This window comes from Myotis nattereri (assembly GCF_964212035.1).
Source record: "Myotis nattereri genome assembly, chromosome: 4".
Lineage (NCBI taxonomy): Eukaryota > Metazoa > Chordata > Mammalia > Chiroptera > Vespertilionidae > Myotis > Myotis nattereri.
The window spans coordinates 9,775,880-9,796,162 of record NC_138079.1 but is presented as its reverse complement, the minus strand read 5'-3'; the positions used below and the strand labels follow the sequence as shown (position 1 = coordinate 9,796,162).

General features: G+C 56.7%; 2 protein-coding genes across 2 annotated transcripts; one reads left to right on the top strand and one right to left on the bottom strand.

Moving 5' to 3' along the window:
• Nucleotides 1-13,651: 13,651 nt before the first annotated feature.
• On the top strand, nucleotides 13,652-14,254 carry LOC308518791 (annexin-2 receptor-like; the record flags this gene model as incomplete). Its single annotated transcript, XM_081090543.1, has 1 exon — nucleotides 13,652-14,254. One exon carries the CDS (start codon nucleotides 13,652-13,654, stop codon nucleotides 14,252-14,254), a length of 603 nt encoding a protein of 200 aa, XP_080946669.1.
• Nucleotides 14,255-18,434: 4,180 nt separating this feature from the next.
• Nucleotides 18,435-19,037, bottom strand: LOC308518661 (annexin-2 receptor-like; the record flags this gene model as incomplete). Its single annotated transcript, XM_081090393.1, has 1 exon — nucleotides 18,435-19,037. The coding sequence occupies one exon, from the start codon at nucleotides 19,035-19,037 to the stop codon at nucleotides 18,435-18,437; it is 603 nt and encodes a 200-aa protein (XP_080946519.1).
• Between the last annotated feature and the right edge of the window lie 1,246 nt (nucleotides 19,038-20,283).

Genomic DNA, 20,283 nt, shown 5'->3' with positions numbered 1-20,283 from the left:
GTAGTCTAAGAAAATGGTTAGTGAAATTGGAAAAGACACAAGCTCGCCTATGTCCGTTGCAGCACCTTTTACAAGACCTAAGGGGCTGGAAGCAATCTACCTGCCCATCAGTAGACGATGGGATAAAGAAGTTGTCAGGCACATAGAATGTTTTTTATAGAAGATAACCTTCAAATAGCATATCCGACTGTGGTTTTTTTTTTTAAACAAAGAGACAAACTTTAAGGCTCTCAAGCAAGACACTTAATCCTATCCAGCCCCACCCAGGGTGATCAGATCCCCCTCAATCTTATTAAGTCCCACCTTCCTCACAATTGGCACCACCCAGCCTGACTCCCCTCCATTGGACCTCTAGGAGCCCAGGGGGGTATAAATGTGCAGGGAAGGAGTCACTGGAAACCTTTTCTCAGCTGCTGAACCATGGAACCCAGCCTTCCCCGCTGTGTGCGTGAGGCCTGGGATTCCGTGGAGGAGCTGCAGGGACCATTCCAGACCTTCCAGCACCGAGGGCCCTGGGCACTCCCTCTCTACCCTCGGCTGGGCCGCCTCACTTGGGACCAGGAGGACTTCAACCAGGACCTGAATTCTAGTCCCTGTGGGCTTCTGCGCCAGCACTGCCAGCTGCACAGGCCCAGCGAACACAACACGTGCAGTCGGGGCACAGAGCTGCCTGCACCAGACGGGACGCCCAAATCCCGGGAGCCAGAGACGCCCCCAGGAGTGGGGGACCCCACTTCCAAGGCCAGGGAGCCAGAGACACAGGAACCGCTCCTGCCCTTCCCGGACCCCGGGCTCTGGTCAGAACTCCTCCACTCTGTGCTGGGCCACCTCCTTTCGGACGACCAGGACGCCAACTAGGGACTACACCCGGGCCCAGCGCGCAGAACAGCAGAACACATCCCGTTGGAGCAGGAGCACAGATCCGCCCACCCCAGACCGGACGCCCAAGTCTCCCGAGCCAGAGACGCCCCCAGGGGTGGAGGACCCGATGCCCAGGATCCAGGGGTGGAGGCTGCCGCCCAGAAGCCTGGCTGATGCTCGCCCTGCACACTCCCTCCACCTGTCGCCTCGCAGCGGGAGGGACAACAGGAACAGACTTCTGAGGCACCCCCCAGCAAGGCTCTCAGGTGCCCCCAGTTCCTCGGAGGCTGGCGACCCAGGACCCCCACACGCTGCCTCCACTGAGACCCTTAGTGAACCATCCTCTGCCACAAATGTTCTCGCAGTAACACTTCTGCCTGTAAAAGTCCTGTAAGAAATGGGCCTTCGTAGGCATTTTCTCTCGGTGACCTAATAAATTTGGCAAGCATTCCAGCATCTTGCTTCTGTGTGTCCTGCTTTGGCGACAGGGAAGGACTAAGCCAGGGTCCCCACAAGTCGCCTGACTTTGGGGCTGGTCAGGCGGTAGGGTCTCCTGCACACACGGGGTGGGGACAGCGGGACCCGGACGAGTCCTGGGCCTCCAAGAGGCAGCCAGCGGTCCTGGGAGCGCCACTCAGCCCACACCCGCTTCAGCTCCCTGGCCCCGCCCCTTTCCTCTGGGGTCCCCAGTTTACAACCCCCTGCTCCAAACTGGTGACTTACCAAGGCTTGTCCTTATCGCTGATAAAGAACCAAAATTCAACTCAGTAAATTTAAAGATTTAATTGGCTTTATTAAAAGATTCATGAACCAGGTAGCATCCCCTCCAGCAACTAGAACAGAACTCCCAGGGGCCACACAGAATGAAAGGTTTTAAGAGGGAGAGGCTGAGCCACAGGTGCTGGTAGCAAATGACAGGGTTATTTTGACTCAGACCATCTTCTGTGGAGGGGGAGGGGGAAGAACAGCAGGGGTTTCCTATGCAGATTGTATCTTGGGAGGGAGGGTATCAGAGAGATGGAGAGGCTCCATGAGACAGATTACCTACCTGGTGCTTGACTGGAAAATTCCAGTCTGGCTGATTGAGATGACATTTCTGGGGGAGACTGAAGTTGCCCTTAAGTCAGGTATTAAAGCTAAGTTCGGTATCATGGGCTTTTAGCATGAGCGGTGCCGTTTGGGGCCTGTGTGTCCTCTTTAACATGAACAAACAGAGCAGAACTATTTAGCCCAACGTATCTGGGGTTGAAACCAGGCACTGCCTTCAACAATGCCCAGCAAAGTGTAAATGCTCGATCCGTGTCAACCAGATTATTCTTAGACTCACTCAGCTCCTGTGATGTCTCTGGGTCAAAGGAATTCACTGAGATTGAACTCACAGGTGTCTCACCCTGGGACTGTCTCCCTCAGGAGCTAGTCCTGTGACCCTTCACCTCCGCTCTCTGGTCGCTGGCATCCCACCAACCCACCCTTTCCTGCTTCCTGTTGGGATTCTACCTGTCACCTCTCCATGAAGAGGAATGCGGAGGCTCAGCCACTGTAAAGCCCTGCCCTGGCCTCAGGAAATTGCAAGTTTTTCTCAGTGTGGACATTATCTTGTTGACAGTGCCCTTATTTGCACCAAAACGGATTTTTGTGGTTGGCAACACCAGTAGATGCCAGAACTTGTAGGTGCCAGTGCCGCTCACTCTTTTCACCAAGTAGAAACAGACTTTTTAAAAACAGTCTTTATTGTTGAAAGCGTTACAGATGTCCTCTTGGTTCCCCCCACTGACCCCACCACCCTGCTCCCGCACTACTCTCTGTGTCCCTGGGGTACGCATATAAGTTCTTTGTTGGTCTCCGCACAGCCTGTGTTCCACGCCTCCATCTTCCTGTGGCAATCCCACTACTCTCCCTGCGTGGGCCACTTCTCGGTAACACACCTCTGATGGCAACCCTGGCCCAGGAATATGCTGCAGGTTTCCCAGTTCCAAGGATCGGAGTGTGTCTTCGTGGCAGCAGGGCCGGCAGTGGCCAGGCCTGGATCCTCCTTCTGTCCTTTTGCTGGACACCTGCCCTCCCCCAGCTTTCTCTCCCACAGCCCTGACAGCTTGGTCAGAAGAGTGTCAGTGGTTGAACAACATAAACATGAACAAAAATAGATCCAGAGACACAGAAGCATGGAGCAGGCTGCAAACCTCAGAGGGAAGGCAGGGGAGGGTGGGTGGGTAAGAAGAGATCAACCAATGAACTTGTATGCATATATGCATAACCCAAGGACACACAGAATAGCGGTGGTGAAGGCCTGGGCTGGGGGCAGGGACAGCCTGGGAGAGGTCAATGGTGGGAAAATAGGACAATAAAGAATGATAATCCTATATAATAAAAGGGTAATATGCAAGCTGACCCTAACAGTAGAACAACTGGGAATGACCGGTCACTATGACACACACTGACCACCAGGGGGCAGAAGCTCAATGCAGGAGCTGCCCCCTGGTGGTCAGTGCGCTCCCACAGGGAGAGCTCTGCTCAGCCACAAGCCAGGCTGCTGGCTGCCAGTACAGTGGTGATGGTAGGAACCTCTCCCACCTCCTCAGCAGCGCTAAGGATGTCCAACTGCAGCTTAGGCCTGCTCCCCGCTGGCAAGTGGACATCCCCCAAGGGTCCCCGGGCTGCCAGTGGTATGTCTGATTGCCAGCTTAGGCCCAATCCCCCGGGGAGCAGGCCTAAGCCAGCAGGTAGTCATCCCCCGAGGGGTCCCAGACTGCAAGAGGGCACAGGCCCGGCTGAGGGACCGCCCTCCCCACGTGCACAAATTTTTGTGCACTGGGCCTCTAGTAATAATAATAATAATAATAATAATAATAATAATAAAAAGCAGGACACCAGTGGTCTCTCTGTCACAGGACAGCTGTGATTTCCCCACATCACTGATTTCTTCAGCTTAGCATTTTCCAATTAGAGGTACTGCACTGGCCCCGCTGCTATCTCCACCTCTGAGAAGTTGGGAGAGAGCCTTCAGTGTGAAGTCTCAGCCACAGCAAATGCTGTGCATGGCAAGTGCAGGCTTAGGCCTGACCCCGATTTCTTTATTTAAAAAAATATATTTTTATTAATTATATACAGAGAGGAAGGGAGAGGGATAGAGAGTTAGAAACATCAATGAGAGAGGAACATCCATCAGCTGCCTCCTGCACACCCCCTACTGGGGATGTGCCAGAAACCAAGGTACATGCCCTTGACCAGAATCGAACCTGTGACCCTTCAATCCCCAGGTTGATGCTCTATCCACTGAGCCAAACAAGCCAGGGCTTGACCCGGATTTCTTAGTCCTTGAGGTCAATGTTTAGCCCTAGCATCAGGGTTTGATGGTACCACTTAGATTTCTGAGTCTGGGGATATCAGGGTTAGTGATTCCTTAGAGTGGCAAGTGAGGATTTAGTCCAGCCAGAGATTCTTAGTCTAGCAAATTCTGGTTTTCCAATAACAACTCTTGGTGGCTCCTGGGTGGGGTCACCTCTAGAATGACTTCCTTTGGAGCCCCACCCACCCCTGTGTCATCTCTGTCAAGTCCTGGCACAGCCCCTGTCAGTATTGTGATTGGCAGCAATCACTCCTTATACCCACTTGCAATTCCCTTAGTGTCATTAGAAGGCCCTTTTTTGGGCACAACTCAGACATTACTCCATGAAGGCACCATTCACTCCTCTGTTTAAAGACAGTGTGGCCCAATCAGTGTGGCTCAGTGGTTGAACAGTGACCTATGAACCAGGAGGTCACAGTTTGATTCCTGGTCAGGACACATGCCTGGGTTGCAGGCTTGATCCCAGGTAGGGGGCCTGCAGGAGGCAGCAGATCAATGATGCTCTCTTATCACTGATGTTTCTATCTTTCTCTGCTTCTCAGTTCCTCTCTGAAATCAATAAAAGTGTATTTTTTGAAGATATGGAGAACTTTCCTTGATATGAATATTTCATTGAGGGAGAAACAAACTGTTCTTAAACCTGATGTCTCAAAGTCAAGTCTAGTATGAAACTCAAAGGCCAAAATTAATAACGGAAAGTAATACTTTTAATATATTTTTATTACTTGTAGAGAGAGGAAGGGAGAGGGATAGAGGGATAGAAACATCTCTGAGGGAGAAACATTTACTGGCTGCCTCTTGCATGCTCCCCACTGGGAATGGAACCCTCAAATCTGGCATGTGGCCTGACCAGGAATCGAACTGTGATCTCCTGATTCATGGGCCCATGCTCAACCACTGAGCAAAACCTGCCAGGCAAAAGAATACATTTGAGAGAAAAATTGAATTAAATAATAGACTTAAATTGAATTAGTTCAAAATAAAATATCCTTACTTAGGATAACATAAAACGTGTAATCATATTACTACTAGAGGCCCGGTGCACAAAAATTTGTGCACTCGGAGGGGAGGGGAGGGTCCCTCAGCCAGGCCTGTGCCCTCTAGCAGTCTGGGACCCCTCAGGAGATAATGACCTGCTGGCTTAGGCTTGCTCCCGCATGGCAGAGGGCAGGCCCAATCCCTAGGTGCAGCCCCTGGTCGGGCTCAGAGCAGGGCCAATTGGGGAGTTGGGGTGCCACCCCCTGTCATGCACAGAGCAGAGCGGGTTGGGAGGTTGCGATGCCACGCTCAGTCATGCTCAGGGTAGGACCGATTGGGGGGTTGGGGCACCGCCCCCTGTCACACTCAAGGCAGGGTTGATGGGAAGGTTGCGGTGCCACCCCATCACTCACAGAGCAGGGTCGATCAGGGGGTTGGGGAGCTCCCCCCTGTCACACACAGAGCAGGGCCCATCAGGGGGTTGAGGAGCTCCCCCCTGTCACTCACAGAGTAGGGCTGATAGGGGAGTTGGGGCACCACCCCCTGTCATACACAGAGCAGGGCGGATCAGGGGGTTGGGGCGCTGCACCCTGTCACACTCAGGGCAGGGCCAATGGGGAGGTTATGGCTCTACCCCGTCACACACAGAGCAGGGCCCGTGGGGGCGGGGGGGTTGGGGTGCCGCCCTCTATCACCCACAGAGCAGGGCCGATCAGGGGGTTGGGGCGCTGCCACTGTCACTCAGGGCAGGGCCGATCAGGGGGTTCGGGCAGCACACCCTGTCACATTCAGAGCCGCAGGGCGATCAGGGGGTTGGGGAGCTCCCCCCTATCAGGCACTGAGCAGGGCTGATCAGGGGGTTGGGGCGCCTTCCCCTGTCAGGAATGGAGCAGGGCAGATAGTGAGGTTGTGGTCCCACCCCCTGTCATACACAGAGCCGCAGGGCAGTCAGTGGGTTTGGGCGCTGCCCCCTGTCACGCTGATCCAGGTGCCGGGAGGCATATTACCCTTTTACTATATAGGATAGAGGCCTGGTGCACGGGTGGGGGCCAGCTGGTTTGCCCTGAAGGGTGTCCTGGATCAGGGTGGGGGTCCCACTTGGGTGCCTGGCCAGCTTGGGTGAGGGGCTGATGGCTGTCTGCAGCTGGTCACACACCCTTCAGGGTTGGGGGTCCCCACTGGGGTGCCTGGCCATTCTGGGTGAGGGGCTGAGGGCTGTTTTCAGGCTGGCAGGTGACTGAAGCTCCCAACCTGTCCTTTTTTTCTTTTTTCTTTTTTTTTATTCTGGGCCAGCTTTAGCTCTGAGGCCTCTGCTGCTGAAAGCAGGTATCTGGTTTGTTTGGGTTCTATAATCGAAACACTGTTTCAACTCCAGCTCTGAGATCCCGGCTGGCTGAAAGCAGGTTTCTGGGGTTTTGTTTAGCTTCTATATTTGTTACAATGTTTCAAACTGCAAGCTCAGAGGCCGGCAGCGGCAGGCAGGGAACGTTGGTTTCCTCCATCATGAAGCAAGCAAGCCTCATGTTAGCTTCAAGCTGCCTGGCTGCTGGCCGCCATCCTGGCTGGCAGTTAATTTGCATATCACCCTGATTAGCCAATGGGAAGGGTAGCAGAGGTATGACTAATTACCATGTTTCTCTTTTATTAGATAGGATACTAGTGACCTGGTACCCAGATTCATGCACATTGAAAAGAAATTAATTAGCCCTGACTGGTTTGGCTCAGTGGATAGAGTGTAAGCCTGTGGAATGAAGGGTCCCGGGTTCGATTACTGTCAAGGGCATGTACCGTGGTTGCGGGCACATCCCCAGTAGGGGGTGTGCAGAAGGCAGCTGATCAATGTTTCTCTCTCATTGATGCTCCTGGCTCTCTATCCCTCTCCCTTCCTCTCTGTAAAAAAATCAATAAAATATATTTTTTTTAAAAAGAAAGGAAATTAATTAGAAGGTGGCTAGCAGGGCAGGACTGGGTGAAAGGGGCCAGACATGCCCTGGAGTCCACATCCTACCGTCCCTCCTTGGTCTGCACCTGGGGTGGCACCAGGGCTCCAAAGGTGTCTGTGAAGTGAGCGGGGTCCCTCTGGCAGGCGGGGTCTTTCAGCCTGGCCTGCGGAGATTGGGCTGAAACTGGCCCAGAGGAGTCCTGGAGTTGGAGAGGACACTCTGCAAAGTTGCTGTCGTACAGGTTGAGGAACACAAACACAATGTGCAGTGAACCCGATTGAGAGCCGACAGTGACCCAGCAACAACATAACCCATGGTCGAAGGTAGAATCCGGCGGCATCCGGCTCCATCTTCTATGGTTTCAGGGTGCATCACCTGAGAACCTCTGCTGCCAAGTCACTGCAGCTCGGCAGCTCCTGCGTTGAGCGTCTGCCCCCTGGTGGTCAGTGCACGTCATAGCGACCAGTTGGACAGAGAGAAGGACATTTAGCACAGTAGCCATTTAGATATATAGATTACATTATATGTGATTGTAGTTATATTTCCTTAAAGTATTAAATAGCTTATTGTGCTTCCTATGTCTTATAGAGATGGGGTTGTACCCTCATCTGCTGGGGGTTCAGGACAATCCCACGCCCCCTGTTGGAGGAGACCATAATCCTGGGTTGCACCTGAAGTGGGACTTTTCTCACTGACCTAGAGGCCACTTGCTTCTCCTCAGTCCTTTACCTTGCAAGGAGCACTACTTGCACGAAAATCTAAAATCCTCCCATTTTCATCCCTTTTGTTCCCAGGACAGGGGTCAAGGCAAAGCTCTCTGAGGCGGAAACCCTGGTCTCTGGTGTTGACTGGGTCCTCTTACCGCCTGTCTCCCCGGGGTCTCCCAGTATCAGCATCCAAGGCTGCATGGAGCTCCTGCTGTGAGCACTGTGGCTTGTTGGGGAGCTTTTGAGCTGATGCAGGGGGCCAAGCCTTCCTTTGTACCAGCAGCCTCAAGGGTCCTGGGCGATGCAAGCCACAGACCTAGCAAAACACCCAGGAATTCAAAGCGCAGTTACCAGTTCCCCACCCCTTAACAAATTCAAGAAAACCAGCAGACCCAGTGCAATAACTAAAATGTCACAGCCCCCACAGTCGTTCCGACAGAATCACGAAGCGAGAAGCAATAGCAACCCGAACCCAGAACTACCCACAAAGCGCAGAGCCAGCGGGTGGGCTAGCAGCGCAGGGACTACCGGAAACCGGGGGTCTCCGTGAACCCCGCGCGCAGCCTCTGCCTTCTGGAGCCCAGAACCCCGGGGCTGGAGAGAAACCACGTAAACCAGGGAGCACTGGCAGAGAGCCAAGACGGTGCGATTGCCAAACTCAGGGCGAGCAAGTGCGCTGCCCGAGGCGACCCACCCGCACGGAAAGGGGCCTGTGTGCGGGGCACAGCGTCTGCGGGAACCGACCCAGATGGATCGGCGTCTGTACCAGGAGAAAAATGCAGTCCTCGCTACAGTCCTTGGCACCGCGGCGGGTGCTGCCCCTCCTTGTGTGACAGCTACGGGGCGGGCTCCTCAACGAGCCCAAGTGCTGGCGGCGGGAGCCTGGGAGTTCCGCCCAGCCGCGGCCCTGAACCTCTGAACCTGCCAGACCACCGCGGAGACCGGCCGCCCGAGGACCCATCAACACCGGAGACCAGGGGTTCCGCCTCGGGGAGCTTTGCCTGGACCGGTCCTGGTGCTGTGGTCACCATTTTTATTTTTCTGCAAACAGCGCTATTTGCCCAGAAAAGGACGGAGGAGAAGCCAGTACCTGGAGGCCACGTTCCTTGGTCCCACCCCAGTGCGACCAAAGGACAAGGAACCAGGGGACCTCCAATCCTGAGCCTGGGGCTGGTCCAGAAACACTGGGCGCTGCTTGTGCTGGAATGCGAGAGGGTAGGGGGTGGAGTGGGAGGAGGGAGGGGTGAGCTCCCATCAGAGACTCACCTACAAACCACCGCCCTGAGCACTTCCCACCACTGGCACCAGCCAGCTCCCCAAGAGGCCACCCGCTCTGCTACCTGGAGAAACACCAGGTACATGGGAGTCTGGATGAAGGAACAAAAATACACGGATTAAAATGCATTCCCACCTTGTCAATTTTTAAAGTTTTTTATTTCATTCCATTTTATTGTAAAAAAATATTTTCATTGACTTTAAAAAGACTAGGGAGGAGGGAGAGAGACAGACAGACAGACATCAATTGGCTGCCCCTAGGGACTGAACCTGCCCTCCAGGTCAGGGAATCCAACCCAGGAGCCTTTGGTGCCCAGGCTGACGCTGTAACCACTGAGCCACAACAGCCAGCGTGGTTTTCTTTAACTTCTGCACCATAAGGATTCCCACAGAGAACGCATTTTGGAGTAATTTTGTCTTTTATGTTTATATTTTTAAAAATATATTTTGTTGATTTTTTTTTTACAGAGAGGAAGGGAGAGGGATAGAGAGTTAGAAACACTGATCAGCTGCCTCCTGCACATCCCCCACTGAGGATGCCCCTGCAACCTAGGTACATGCCCTTGACAGGGATCAAACCTGGGTTCCTTCACTCCACAGGCCAACACCCTATCCACTGAGCAAAACCTAACTGGGCTATTTTGTCTTTAAGAAGTTTCCTCATAATAATCAAACAATGCATTCTACTTTCTCCTGGAACTTCCTTTCTTTTTAAGGGCAGCCCTTAAGGTGGACTATCTTAGGTAAGTTAAAGTTTCCCCAAAGTGGCCACTACAGTTCCAAACTATCCAAAAGCTCACCCATTTCCCCAAAGGCAAAGGATCCTGGTTCCTGTGTTGGCCAGGAGGAAACCCCCCTTCGCCTCTGGATTTCCTAAAACATCTAAACAGAGGGACCCTGTTACTCACCGGCTCTTCCAACACACAGGGACTCACGAGTTTCCCTGGTTTCAGTAGAATAGGATCAATTATCAAGAAGCTTCCACAGAGATGGCTCAGGACCAGAGAGCTCCACACTAAGGGAGTGGAGCCCAGAGCTGAGCTTTACCCTGGAACTCGAAGGCCCTGGGGGAGGCAGACAGGGCAGTGGGCTCAGGGGTACCAGCACCCGCTACTCACCAGCCTGGGGGGTCACCAGGACTCTTGTCCCCACCCCGCTTCTTGGCCACAAGAACTGTTGAGAGAAAATTCGGAGCCCTTCCTTCCTAGGAAGACAATCTGAAAACCGGACGGAAGCTCAGAGGCTGGGTTGAAGGGCAGCTTGTGAAGAGGACAGAGGAAGTAGCGTGCCCTTTGCAGCGACTGGTTGTCAGGACGGGCTTTCCTGGAGCCAGGGGATTGCAGAACGGGAATATATCGGTGTCTGGTATAGCAAGGTTTCCTGCTCACAAATTGCTGTTCCCATAGTTCTCCCGTCTTCCTCTCTGAAAGTAAATAGTTTAAAAAGTGACTATATCGGCTCTGGCCAGAGAGCTCAGTCATTTATAGATAGGATTGTCCTGATCTACCCATTTCTTCGCTCAGGCTGCCCTGTGAGCCCCCACTGCCCGGCTTGCTCTCTCAAGAGCAAATCATTCCGGGGGAAACTGCCTCCACTAAACAGCGCGCACCATTGAAGGGGCAGCCCTCCGTGTCGCGGCCTCAGGAAACCGGTGCCCGCTGCTCCCTAAACCGGGACTTCAGGACTGAGAAGGCACTCTCCCTGCCAAGCAGGCGTTTGCTGCGCTGAAGTCGCTTCCCCAGGAGGCAGGGTTTGCGCGGGTGAAATCAGAAGCGGCTAAAGGGAGCCTGCTGCCCCGAATCCGCTCCTGCCAGGGGGTCACAGCCAGTCACACCCCGCGGGGTCGGGGCAGCGCGAAGGGCGACGGAGAATCCCTTCCCCGGGGCTCGGCAGCACCCCTGGCGCTACAAAGCGAAACCAAGAGAGAAACTGCTTCTGAGAAAAAGTCCGCTGGGCGCACCTAGTCCCCAGCAGCCACAGACAAAAGGCGGAGGCCCCGTGGCTGCGGAGCATCTAATGGCGCCAGGAATAACCAAGTTGCAAACAAACGCCTGCCGCCCACAAAGCGCGGACCCGGAACGGAGCGGTGCTAACACCCAAACGGGTCCCGGCGTGAAGTCCAATCAGAGATCACCAGGCTTGGAAATCCCCGGGGCGGACATTGCGCAACATAACGGTCCCAACACAGCCGATTTCCCGTAAATGCTTTGAAAATCAGAAAGAAAGCGGAAGCCATCCCCCTACAATGGTATGAGACAGTCACTTTTTTTTTTCGTGCTGAAAACCCGGATCAAATCCGATAGAGTCATTTTTAATTTTTTTCTTGAATTTTAGAGAGAGCCAGGGAAACGTCGATTTGTTTTTCCACTTCTTTATGCATTCATTGTTGCTTCTTGTATGTGCCCTGACCCAGGGATTCAACCACAAACCTTGTTATATTCGGAGTATGTTCTAAACAGCTGAGCATTCTAGCCAGCGCCAGAGAGAGGCAGGTTTTAAACAATTTATTTACTTTTAGAGAGAGAGGACGGGAGAACAATGGAAACAGCGATTTGTGAGCCAGAAACCTTGGAATACCCTGTGTCTATTTATACAGAACTGAGCTCACTGAGCTCTGCGAAAAGACATCCATTGATATTTCTTTTTACAAAAATGCATTTTATTGATTTTTTTACAGAGGAAGGGAGAGGGATAGAGAGTTAGAAACATCGATCAGCTGCCTCCTGCACATGTGCTACCGGGGATGTGTCCGCAACCCAGGTACATGCTTTTGACCGGAATCGAACCTGGGACCCCTCAGTCCGCAGGCCTACGCTCTATCCACTGAGCCAAACTGGTGCTAGCAATATACTTCTATCTCTCCCTTTCCCCTCCTCTCTGAAATAAATAAAAAATATATAAAAAATAAAAATCATATACATATTATACATACATAGAGACATAAACATACTGACAGACTCTCAGGAGTTCTCCTGGTTTCAGTAGAATAGGATGAATTATCAAGAAGCTTCAACAGGGATGGCTCAGGACCAGAGAGATCCACACTAAGGGAGTGGAGCTCAGAGCTGAGCTTTACCCTGGAACTCCAAGGCCCTGGGGGAGGCAGACAGGGCAGTAGGCTCAGGAGTACCAGCACCCGCTACTCACCAGCCTGGGGGGTCATCAGGCCTCTTGTCCCCAACCTGCTTCTTGGCCACAACAACTACTGAGAGAAAATTCGGAGCCCTTCCTTCCTAGGAAGACAATCTGAAAACGGCCATGCAGCTCAGGGCTGGGTTGAAGGGCAGCTTGTGAAGGGAACAGAGGAAGTAGCCTGCCCTTTACAGAGGCTGGCTGTCAGGACGCGTGACTTTGGGAAACCAATGCTTAGAAGGGGGCGGGGAGGGGCGGGGCTAAGTGGGTATTGATTGACTTGCTTGCTCCAGGGTTTAGTTGAAATGTAGGGCTCGAACACCGTTACACGTTACACGTCTGGTTTAGTCCGGTTTAGGCTCGAACACGATTACACGTTCAGTTTAGGCTCCAACACGATTAAGTGACATAATTATGTCGATGTCTTCAGTAAAGCAATGTTTTACTTTGCAGGGACGGATAGCCCGAAGGCTGATCTGCCGCCGGGTGTCCGTGCAGAGGAATTCCTCCAGCAGAAAGGCCGATCTGAAAAAAAAAAGAATAAATAGAAAGGCCAATCTGCGGTTGGGTGTCAGTGCAGCGGAATTTGTCCAGCAGAAAGGCCGATCTGCTGCTGGATTTGCGTGCAGCGTTATTCGTCCAGCAGAAAGGCCGGTCTGCCACCCGGCGTCCGTGCAGAGGAATTCCTCCAGCAGAAAAGCCGATCTGCCGCCGGGTGTCCGTGCAGCGGTATTCCTCAAGCAGAAAGGCCAATCTGCTGCCGGTGTCCATGCAGCGGTATTGGGATGTCCGTGCAACGGTATTGGGATGTCCGTGCAGCGGTATTCAGATGTCCGTGCAACGGTATTGGGATGTCCGTGCAGCGCTATTGGGATGTCCGTGCAGCGGTATTCAGATGTCCGTGCAACGGTATTGGGATGTCCGTGCAGCGGTATTCGGATCTCCATGCAACGGTATTGGGATGTCCGTGCAGCGCTATTGGGATGTCCGTGCAGCGCTATTGGGATGTCCGTGCAGCGCTATTGGGATGTCCATGAACGGTATTGGGATGTCCCTGCAGCGGTATTCGGATGTCCGTGAAACGGTATTGGGATGTCCCTGCAGCGGTATTCGGATGTCCAAGCAGCGGAATTCGTATCGCAGAAATGCCGATCTGCCACCGGGTGTCAGTGAAGAGGAATTGGTCCAGTATGAAGGCCGATATGCCACTGGGTGTCCGTGCACTGGGGGCGGGGAGTGTCGGGTCTTACTGGGTATTGAATGACTCGATGGAGTGTTTAGTTGAAATTTAGGGCTCGAACCCCATTAAGTAATTGGTTTAGGCACCCGCCCCCTCCACCCCGGGAGAGCATAAATATCCAGGCTGCAGGCAGCACCCAAGGCTTTGCCTCTGCATCAGCTCCAGGCTCATGTCCTCCTGCCCCAAGATCTCTGCGATGGAGCCGCACTTTCTCCTGGACCACGACGCGCTGCGGCAGGCTTGGGATTCCGCAGACCGGGCTCCAGAGCGCCATCCTCCGTGGTCCCCGATCTCCCCAGACCCGCTACCTCCTGTCCTCGTGCCGCTGGCAAAGTCCTCAAGCCACCACAGCGATGACCACCAGCCACTGCTCTCCAGTCCTTGTTGGCAGCTGCCCTCGGTCCTCCTGCGATACCGAGCACTCTTAGCTGAGGCCCAGAGCCCCTCGGAAGAGAGCCCGGTGCAGCCCGGTGCAGGCCTCTTGCCAGGGTTCGTGTCGATGCCAGGAGTACCCGCAGGAGCGCCTGGGCCCACAGAGCACACGTTGGGGCAGCTTCCCGCGGCCCTGCGGCCCAACGCCCATGCTGGAGAGGGACCAGTGGACACGGAGGCCTGGGACCACCTGCAGCCTTCAGTGTGCAGCCCAGCTCCGGGCCCCACCGGCTGGCGCCTGCACCTGCTCTGCTCGGGCTGCCTGCAGTGCATCCTTCCTGCTCTCTCCTCTTTGAGCCGCTGGGCTGCTGACTGCTGGGCGACAGTCCTGGACACTTAGGAGCCCGAGGCGGTGGCGGGAGGGCGCCGACTGTGGACATGAGTCCTGAATCAAATGGAAGTCTCTTTTAATATTAAACATTTTGTCCAGACCACGGAGTTCTGCTTAATTTATATAAGTACTCAGTCTTTTTAGGGCCAATAAAAGGTGAGATCTCAGTGATGCTATCCGGAGGCTGAAAATTCACCTCACTTAATACACAGACAAACAGGGATCAGGTCGGCCCTGCGGCTCACGATCAGCCCAATGGTCTCCCAGCCGGGCTCCTTGCCCTCGCTCGATCCATGGATCTGATCGCCTCGGATGTACTTGGAAAAGTCGCTCTTCTGGCTGACCAGCGGACCATCGGTGAACTTGCGCTTGTGTCGAGCAGGGCGCGCACTTCCTCGCTGATCTGCCGCCCGGGCTCCGCGCACAGGAATTCGTCCACACGAAGATACCGTGCTTGTCGATGCAGCGCACAATGTGCTTCAGCGCGGGCAGCGGCTTGTCTGCCTGATGGGCCGCCGGCCGCCAGCCTGGCTCAGCCCCTCGCACGCAGGGCGTGTTGCTCGGCGGGCACTGGTTCGCCTTCTCCTGCAGCAGCGACGAGCGGACCAGCGGCTCCTCTTTCGCGGACTCCGCCTCAGCCGCCGCCACCGCCGCCGTGTCACGGTCCTGGGCGGCGTCGCAGCAGGCGCCGGGGCCCGGGGGAGGGAGCGAGGCGCTGGGGAGGGGGGGGGGAGGAGAGAGGCCGGGGCTGGGGGGAGGAGCGAGGCCGGGGCTGGGGGGAGGAGCGAGGCCGGGGCTCGGGGGTGGGGGGAGGGCGCTCTCGCCGCTCTGGCACAGGAGCTCCTGCTTCTTCTCGTCCTGGCGCTGGCGCTCCGAACTGCGGCAGTAAGAGCGCCGGCAGAAGGAGCGCCGGCAGACGGAGCGCCGGCAGAGGGAGCGCCGGCAGACGGAGCGCCGGCAGAGGGAGCGCCGGCAGAGGGAGCGCCGGCAGACGGAGCGCCGGCAGAGGGAGCGCCGGCAGACGGAGCGCCGGCAGAGGGAGCGCCGGCAGACGGAGCGCCGGCAGACGGAGCGCCGGCAGACGGAGCGCCGGAAGAGGGAGCGCCGGCAGACAGCGCTGGCAGACGGAACGCCGGCAGAAGGAGCGCCGGCAGACGGAACGCCGGCAGAGGGAGCGCCGGCAGACGGAACGCCGGCAGAGGGAGCGCCGGCAGACGGAACGCCGGCAGAGGGAGCGCCGGCAGACGGAGCGCCGGCAGACGGAGCGCCGGCAGAGGGAGCGCCGGCAGAGGGAGCGCCGGCAGAGGGAGCGCCGGCAGAGGGAGCGCCGGCAGAGGGAGCGCCGGCAGACGGAGCGCCGGCAGACGGAGCGCCGGCAGAGGGAGCGCCGGCAGAGGGAGCGCCGGCAGAGGGAGCGCCGGCAGAGGGAGCGCCGGCAGAGGGAGCGCCGGCAGACGGAGCGCCGGCAGAGGGAGCGCCGGCAGAGGGAGCGCCGGCAGAGGGAGCGCCGGCAGACGGAGCGCCGGCAGAGGGAGCGCCGGCAGAGGGAGCGCCGGCAGACGGAGCGCCGGCAGACGGAGCGCCGGCAGAGGGAGCGCCGGCAGAGGGAGCGCCGGCAGAGGGAGCGCCGGCAGACGGAGCGCCGGCAGACGGAGCGCCGGCAGACGGAGCGCCGGCAGACGGAACGCCGGCAGAGGGAGCGCCGGCAGACGGAACGCCGGCAGAGGGAGCGCCGGCAGACGGAGCGCCGGCAGACGGAGCGCCGGCAGAGGGAGCGCCGGCAGAGGGAGCGCCGGCAGAGGGAGCGCCGGCAGAGGGAGCGCCGGCAGACGGAGCGCCGGCAGACAGCGCTGGCAGACGGAACGCCGGCAGAAGGAGCGCCGGCAGACGGAACGCCGGCAGAGGGAGCGCCGGCAGACGGAACGCCGGCAGAGGGAGCGCCGGCAGACGGAGCGCCGGCAGACGGAGCGCCGGCAGAGGGAGCGCCGGCAGACGGAGCGCCGGCAGAGGGAGCGCCGGCAGACGGAGCGCCGGCAGAGGGAGCGCCGGCAGACGGAGCGCCGGCAGAGGGAGCGCCGGCAGACGGAGCGCCGGCAGAGGGAGCGCCGGCAGAGGGAGCGCCGGCAGACGGAGCGCCGGCAGAGGGAGCGCCGGCAGAGGGAGCGCCGGCAGAAGGACCGCCGGCAGACGGAGCGCCGGCAGAGGGAGCCCGGCAGAGGGAGCGCCGGCAGACGGAATGCCGGCAGACGGAGCGCCGGCAGACGGAGCGCCGGCAGACGGAGCGCCGGCAGAGGGAGCCGGGGCAGAACGAGCGTCGGCAGAGGGAGCGCCGGCAGAAGGAGCCGCGGCAGTGCGGGCAGCGCAGCAGGTTCCCATCTTCCTGCGCAGCTCTCAGCACTGCTGGTCTCGCTCGCTCCGGCTCAGCCGCCCGGCCCGCCACTGTCATTGGCCTTGGCGGCGGCAGCGGCCGGAAGAGTAGGAGGGTGGCGGCCGGACGGAGGGGCAGGGCCCGTCACTGCGCCCCTCGCTCAGGCAGGCCGGCTCCCCGCCCTCGGCCCGCTGACCAACTGGAAGGACACCCCTCCACAGACCCTGGCTACCTTCTTGCTGGCAGCACGAAGCAATGAAGCTGCCAATCACGCCGCCTTGGAACAAGCGTCCCTGAGTTTGTATTCGAATCTTCTAAAGGCTCTACAGATCATCTCGCCAAGCTTTGAGAAATGCCCATTTCAACGGTGCCATTTGATGCCAGTCTTAGCAATTCCTGAATCCAAAGCCAATAGGCCTTCTTCTTTATAGACTGACAACAAGGCATGAAACATTCCTTGGTCTCTTATCTCTTTGAAGGGGGCATCCATGCCCTTGGGTTAGGTGCACAGGGAAAGTTCCAACTTCCCCAACAAGAGAGGCAAGGCCGCCCGGACCGAGGGTTTCCAACGCAGACCGCACATCTCCTGGCTTCCAGGGTCCCTCTTCTGGTGCTGCTCGGGTTCATCAGATGACTGCGAAGCTGGGCTCCCACAGTCGGAAATGCCACTGCAGCGCCCTATATGCTTTTTTTTTCAAATGTTAAACCTCCTTTTATTGAAATGCCGGTTTGTTTAGTATATTTACACCACACTTCATGAACACCTACACATAGTAGGTAAATTTTATCAAATAAAAACGTTTTTCATTAATACAAAGTTTATAGTGTGTGAAACTGATGTTTTCTTTTTCTGGTAAATCATCATCATTGTCAACATGTGGGTCCATTGGGGGAAGTGGTGAGAAATTCGCAGCCAGCCCCACATGTGGCCTTCAGACAAAATGACCTGGCGCCATTAGATGCTCCGCAGCCTGGGGCCTTGGCCTTTTGTCTGTGGCTGCTGGGGACTAGGTGCGCCCAGCCCCAGCCTCGCTCCTCCATCCCCCCACCCCCGAGCCCCGGCCTCGCTCCTCCCCCCAGCCCCGGCCTCGCTCCTCCCCCTCCCCCCTCCCCAGCGCCTCGCTCCCTCCCCCGGGCCCCGGCGCCTGCTGCGACGCCGCCCAGGACCGTGACACGGCGGCGGTGGCGGCGGCTGAGGCGGAGTCCGCGAAAGAGGAGCCGCTGGTCCGCTCGTCGCTGCTGCAGGAGAAGGCGAACCAGTGCCCGCCGAGCAACACGCCCTGCGTGCGAGGGGCTGAGCCAGGCTGGCGGCCGGCGGCCCATCAGGCAGACAAGCCGCTGCCCGCGCTGAAGCACATTGTGCGCTGCATCGACAAGCACGGTATCTTCGTGTGGACGAATTCCTGTGCGCGGAGCCCGGGCGGCAGATCAGCGAGGAAGTGCGCGCCCTGCTCGACACAAGCGCAAGTTCACCGATGGTCCGCTGGTCAGCCAGAAGAGCGACTTTTCCAAGTACATCCGAGGCGATCAGATCCATGGATCGAGCGAGGGCAAGGAGCCCGGCTGGGAGACCATTGGGCTGATCGTGAGCCGCAGGGCCGACCTGATCCCTGTTTGTCTGTGTATTAAGTGAGGTGAATTTTCAGCCTCCGGATAGCATCACTGAGATCTCACCTTTTATTGGCCCTAAAAAGACTGAGTACTTATATAAATTAAGCAGAACTCCGTGGTCTGGACAAAATGTTTAATATTAAAAGAGACTTCCATTTGATTCAGGACTCATGTCCACAGTCGGCGCCCTCCCGCCACCGCCTCGGGCTCCTAAGTGTCCAGGACTGTCGCCCAGCAGTCAGCAGCCCAGCGGCTCAAAGAGGAGAGAGCAGGAAGGATGCACTGCAGGCAGCCCGAGCAGAGCAGGTGCAGGCGCCAGCCGGTGGGGCCCGGAGCTGGGCTGCACACTGAAGGCTGCAGGTGGTCCCAGGCCTCCGTGTCCACTGGTCCCTCTCCAGCATGGGCGTTGGGCCGCAGGGCCGCGGGAAGCTGCCCCAACGTGTGCTCTGTGGGCCCAGGCGCTCCTGCGGGTACTCCTGGCATCGACACGAACCCTGGCAAGAGGCCTGCACCGGGCTGCACCGGGCTCTCTTCCGAGGGGCTCTGGGCCTCAGCTAAGAGTGCTCGGTATCGCAGGAGGACCGAGGGCAGCTGCCAACAAGGACTGGAGAGCAGTGGCTGGTGGTCATCGCTGTGGTGGCTTGAGGACTCTGCCAGCGGCACGAGGACAGGAGGTAGCGGGTCTGGGGAGATCGGGGACCACGGAGGATGGCGCTCTGGAGCCCGGTCTGCGGAATCCCAAGCCTGCCGCAGCGCGTCGTGGTCCAGGAGAAAGTGCGGCTCCATCGCAGAGATCTTGGGGCAGGAGGACATGAGCCTGGAGCTGATGCAGAGGCAAAGCCTTGGGTGCTGCCTGCAGCCTGGATATTTATGCTCTCCCGGGGGAGGGGTGGGTGCCAGCCTCTATCGTGTGTAAACCAATTACTTAATCGTTTTCGAGCCCTAAATTTCAACTAAACACTCAAGAGAGTCATTCAATACCCAGTAAGACAAGGCCCTCCCTGCACCCGGTGCATGGACACCCGGCGGCAGATCGGCCTTCATACTGGACCAATTCCTCTGCACTGACACCCGGCGGCAGATGGGCCTTTCTGCTGTTCAAATTCCTCTGCACGGACATCCGGCGGCAGATCGGCCTTTCTGCTGTTCAAATTCCTCTGCACGGACATCCGGCGGCAGATCGGCCTTTCTGCTGGACGAATACCGCTGCAGGGACACCCGGCGGTAGATCGGCCTTTCTTTCTTTCTTTTTCTTTCTTTCTTTCTTTTTTTTTCAGATCGGCCTTTCTGCTTGACGAATACCGCTGCACGGACACCCGGCGGCAGATCGGCCTTTCTGCTGGACAAATTCCTCTGCACGGACACCCGGCGGCAGATCAGCCTTCGGGCTATCCGTCCATGCAAAGTAAAACATTCCTTTACTGAAGACATCGACATAATTATGTCACTTAATCGTGTTGGAGCCTAAACAGAACGTGTAATCGTGTTCGAGCCTAAACCGGACTAAACCAGACGTGTAACGTGTAACGGTGTTCGAGCCCTACATTTCAACTAAACCCTGGAGCAAGCAAGTCAATCAATACCCATTTAGCCCCGCCCCTCCCCGCCCCCTTCTAAGCATTGGTTTCCCAAAGTCACGTGTCCTGACAGCCAGCCTCTGTAAAGGGGAAGCTACTTCCTCTGTTCCCGTCACAAGCTGCCCTTAAACCCAGCCTCTGAGCTGCATGGCCGTTTTCAGATTGTCTTCCTAGGAAGGAAGGGCTCCGAATTTTCTCTCAATAGTTGTTGTGGCCAAGAAGCAGGTTGGGGACAAGAGGCCTGGTGACGCCCCAGGCTGGTGAGTAGCGGGTGCTGGTATCCCTGAGCCCACTGCCCTGTCTGCCTCCTCCAGGGCCTTGGAGTTCCAGGGTAAAGCTCAGCTCTGAGCTCCACTCCCTTAGTGTGGAGCTCTCTGGTCCTGAGCCATCCCTGTTGAAGCTTCTTGATAATTCATCCTTTTCTACTGAAACCAGGAGAACTCGTGAGTGTCCGTCTGTCTGTCTGTTTATGTTTCTGTGTA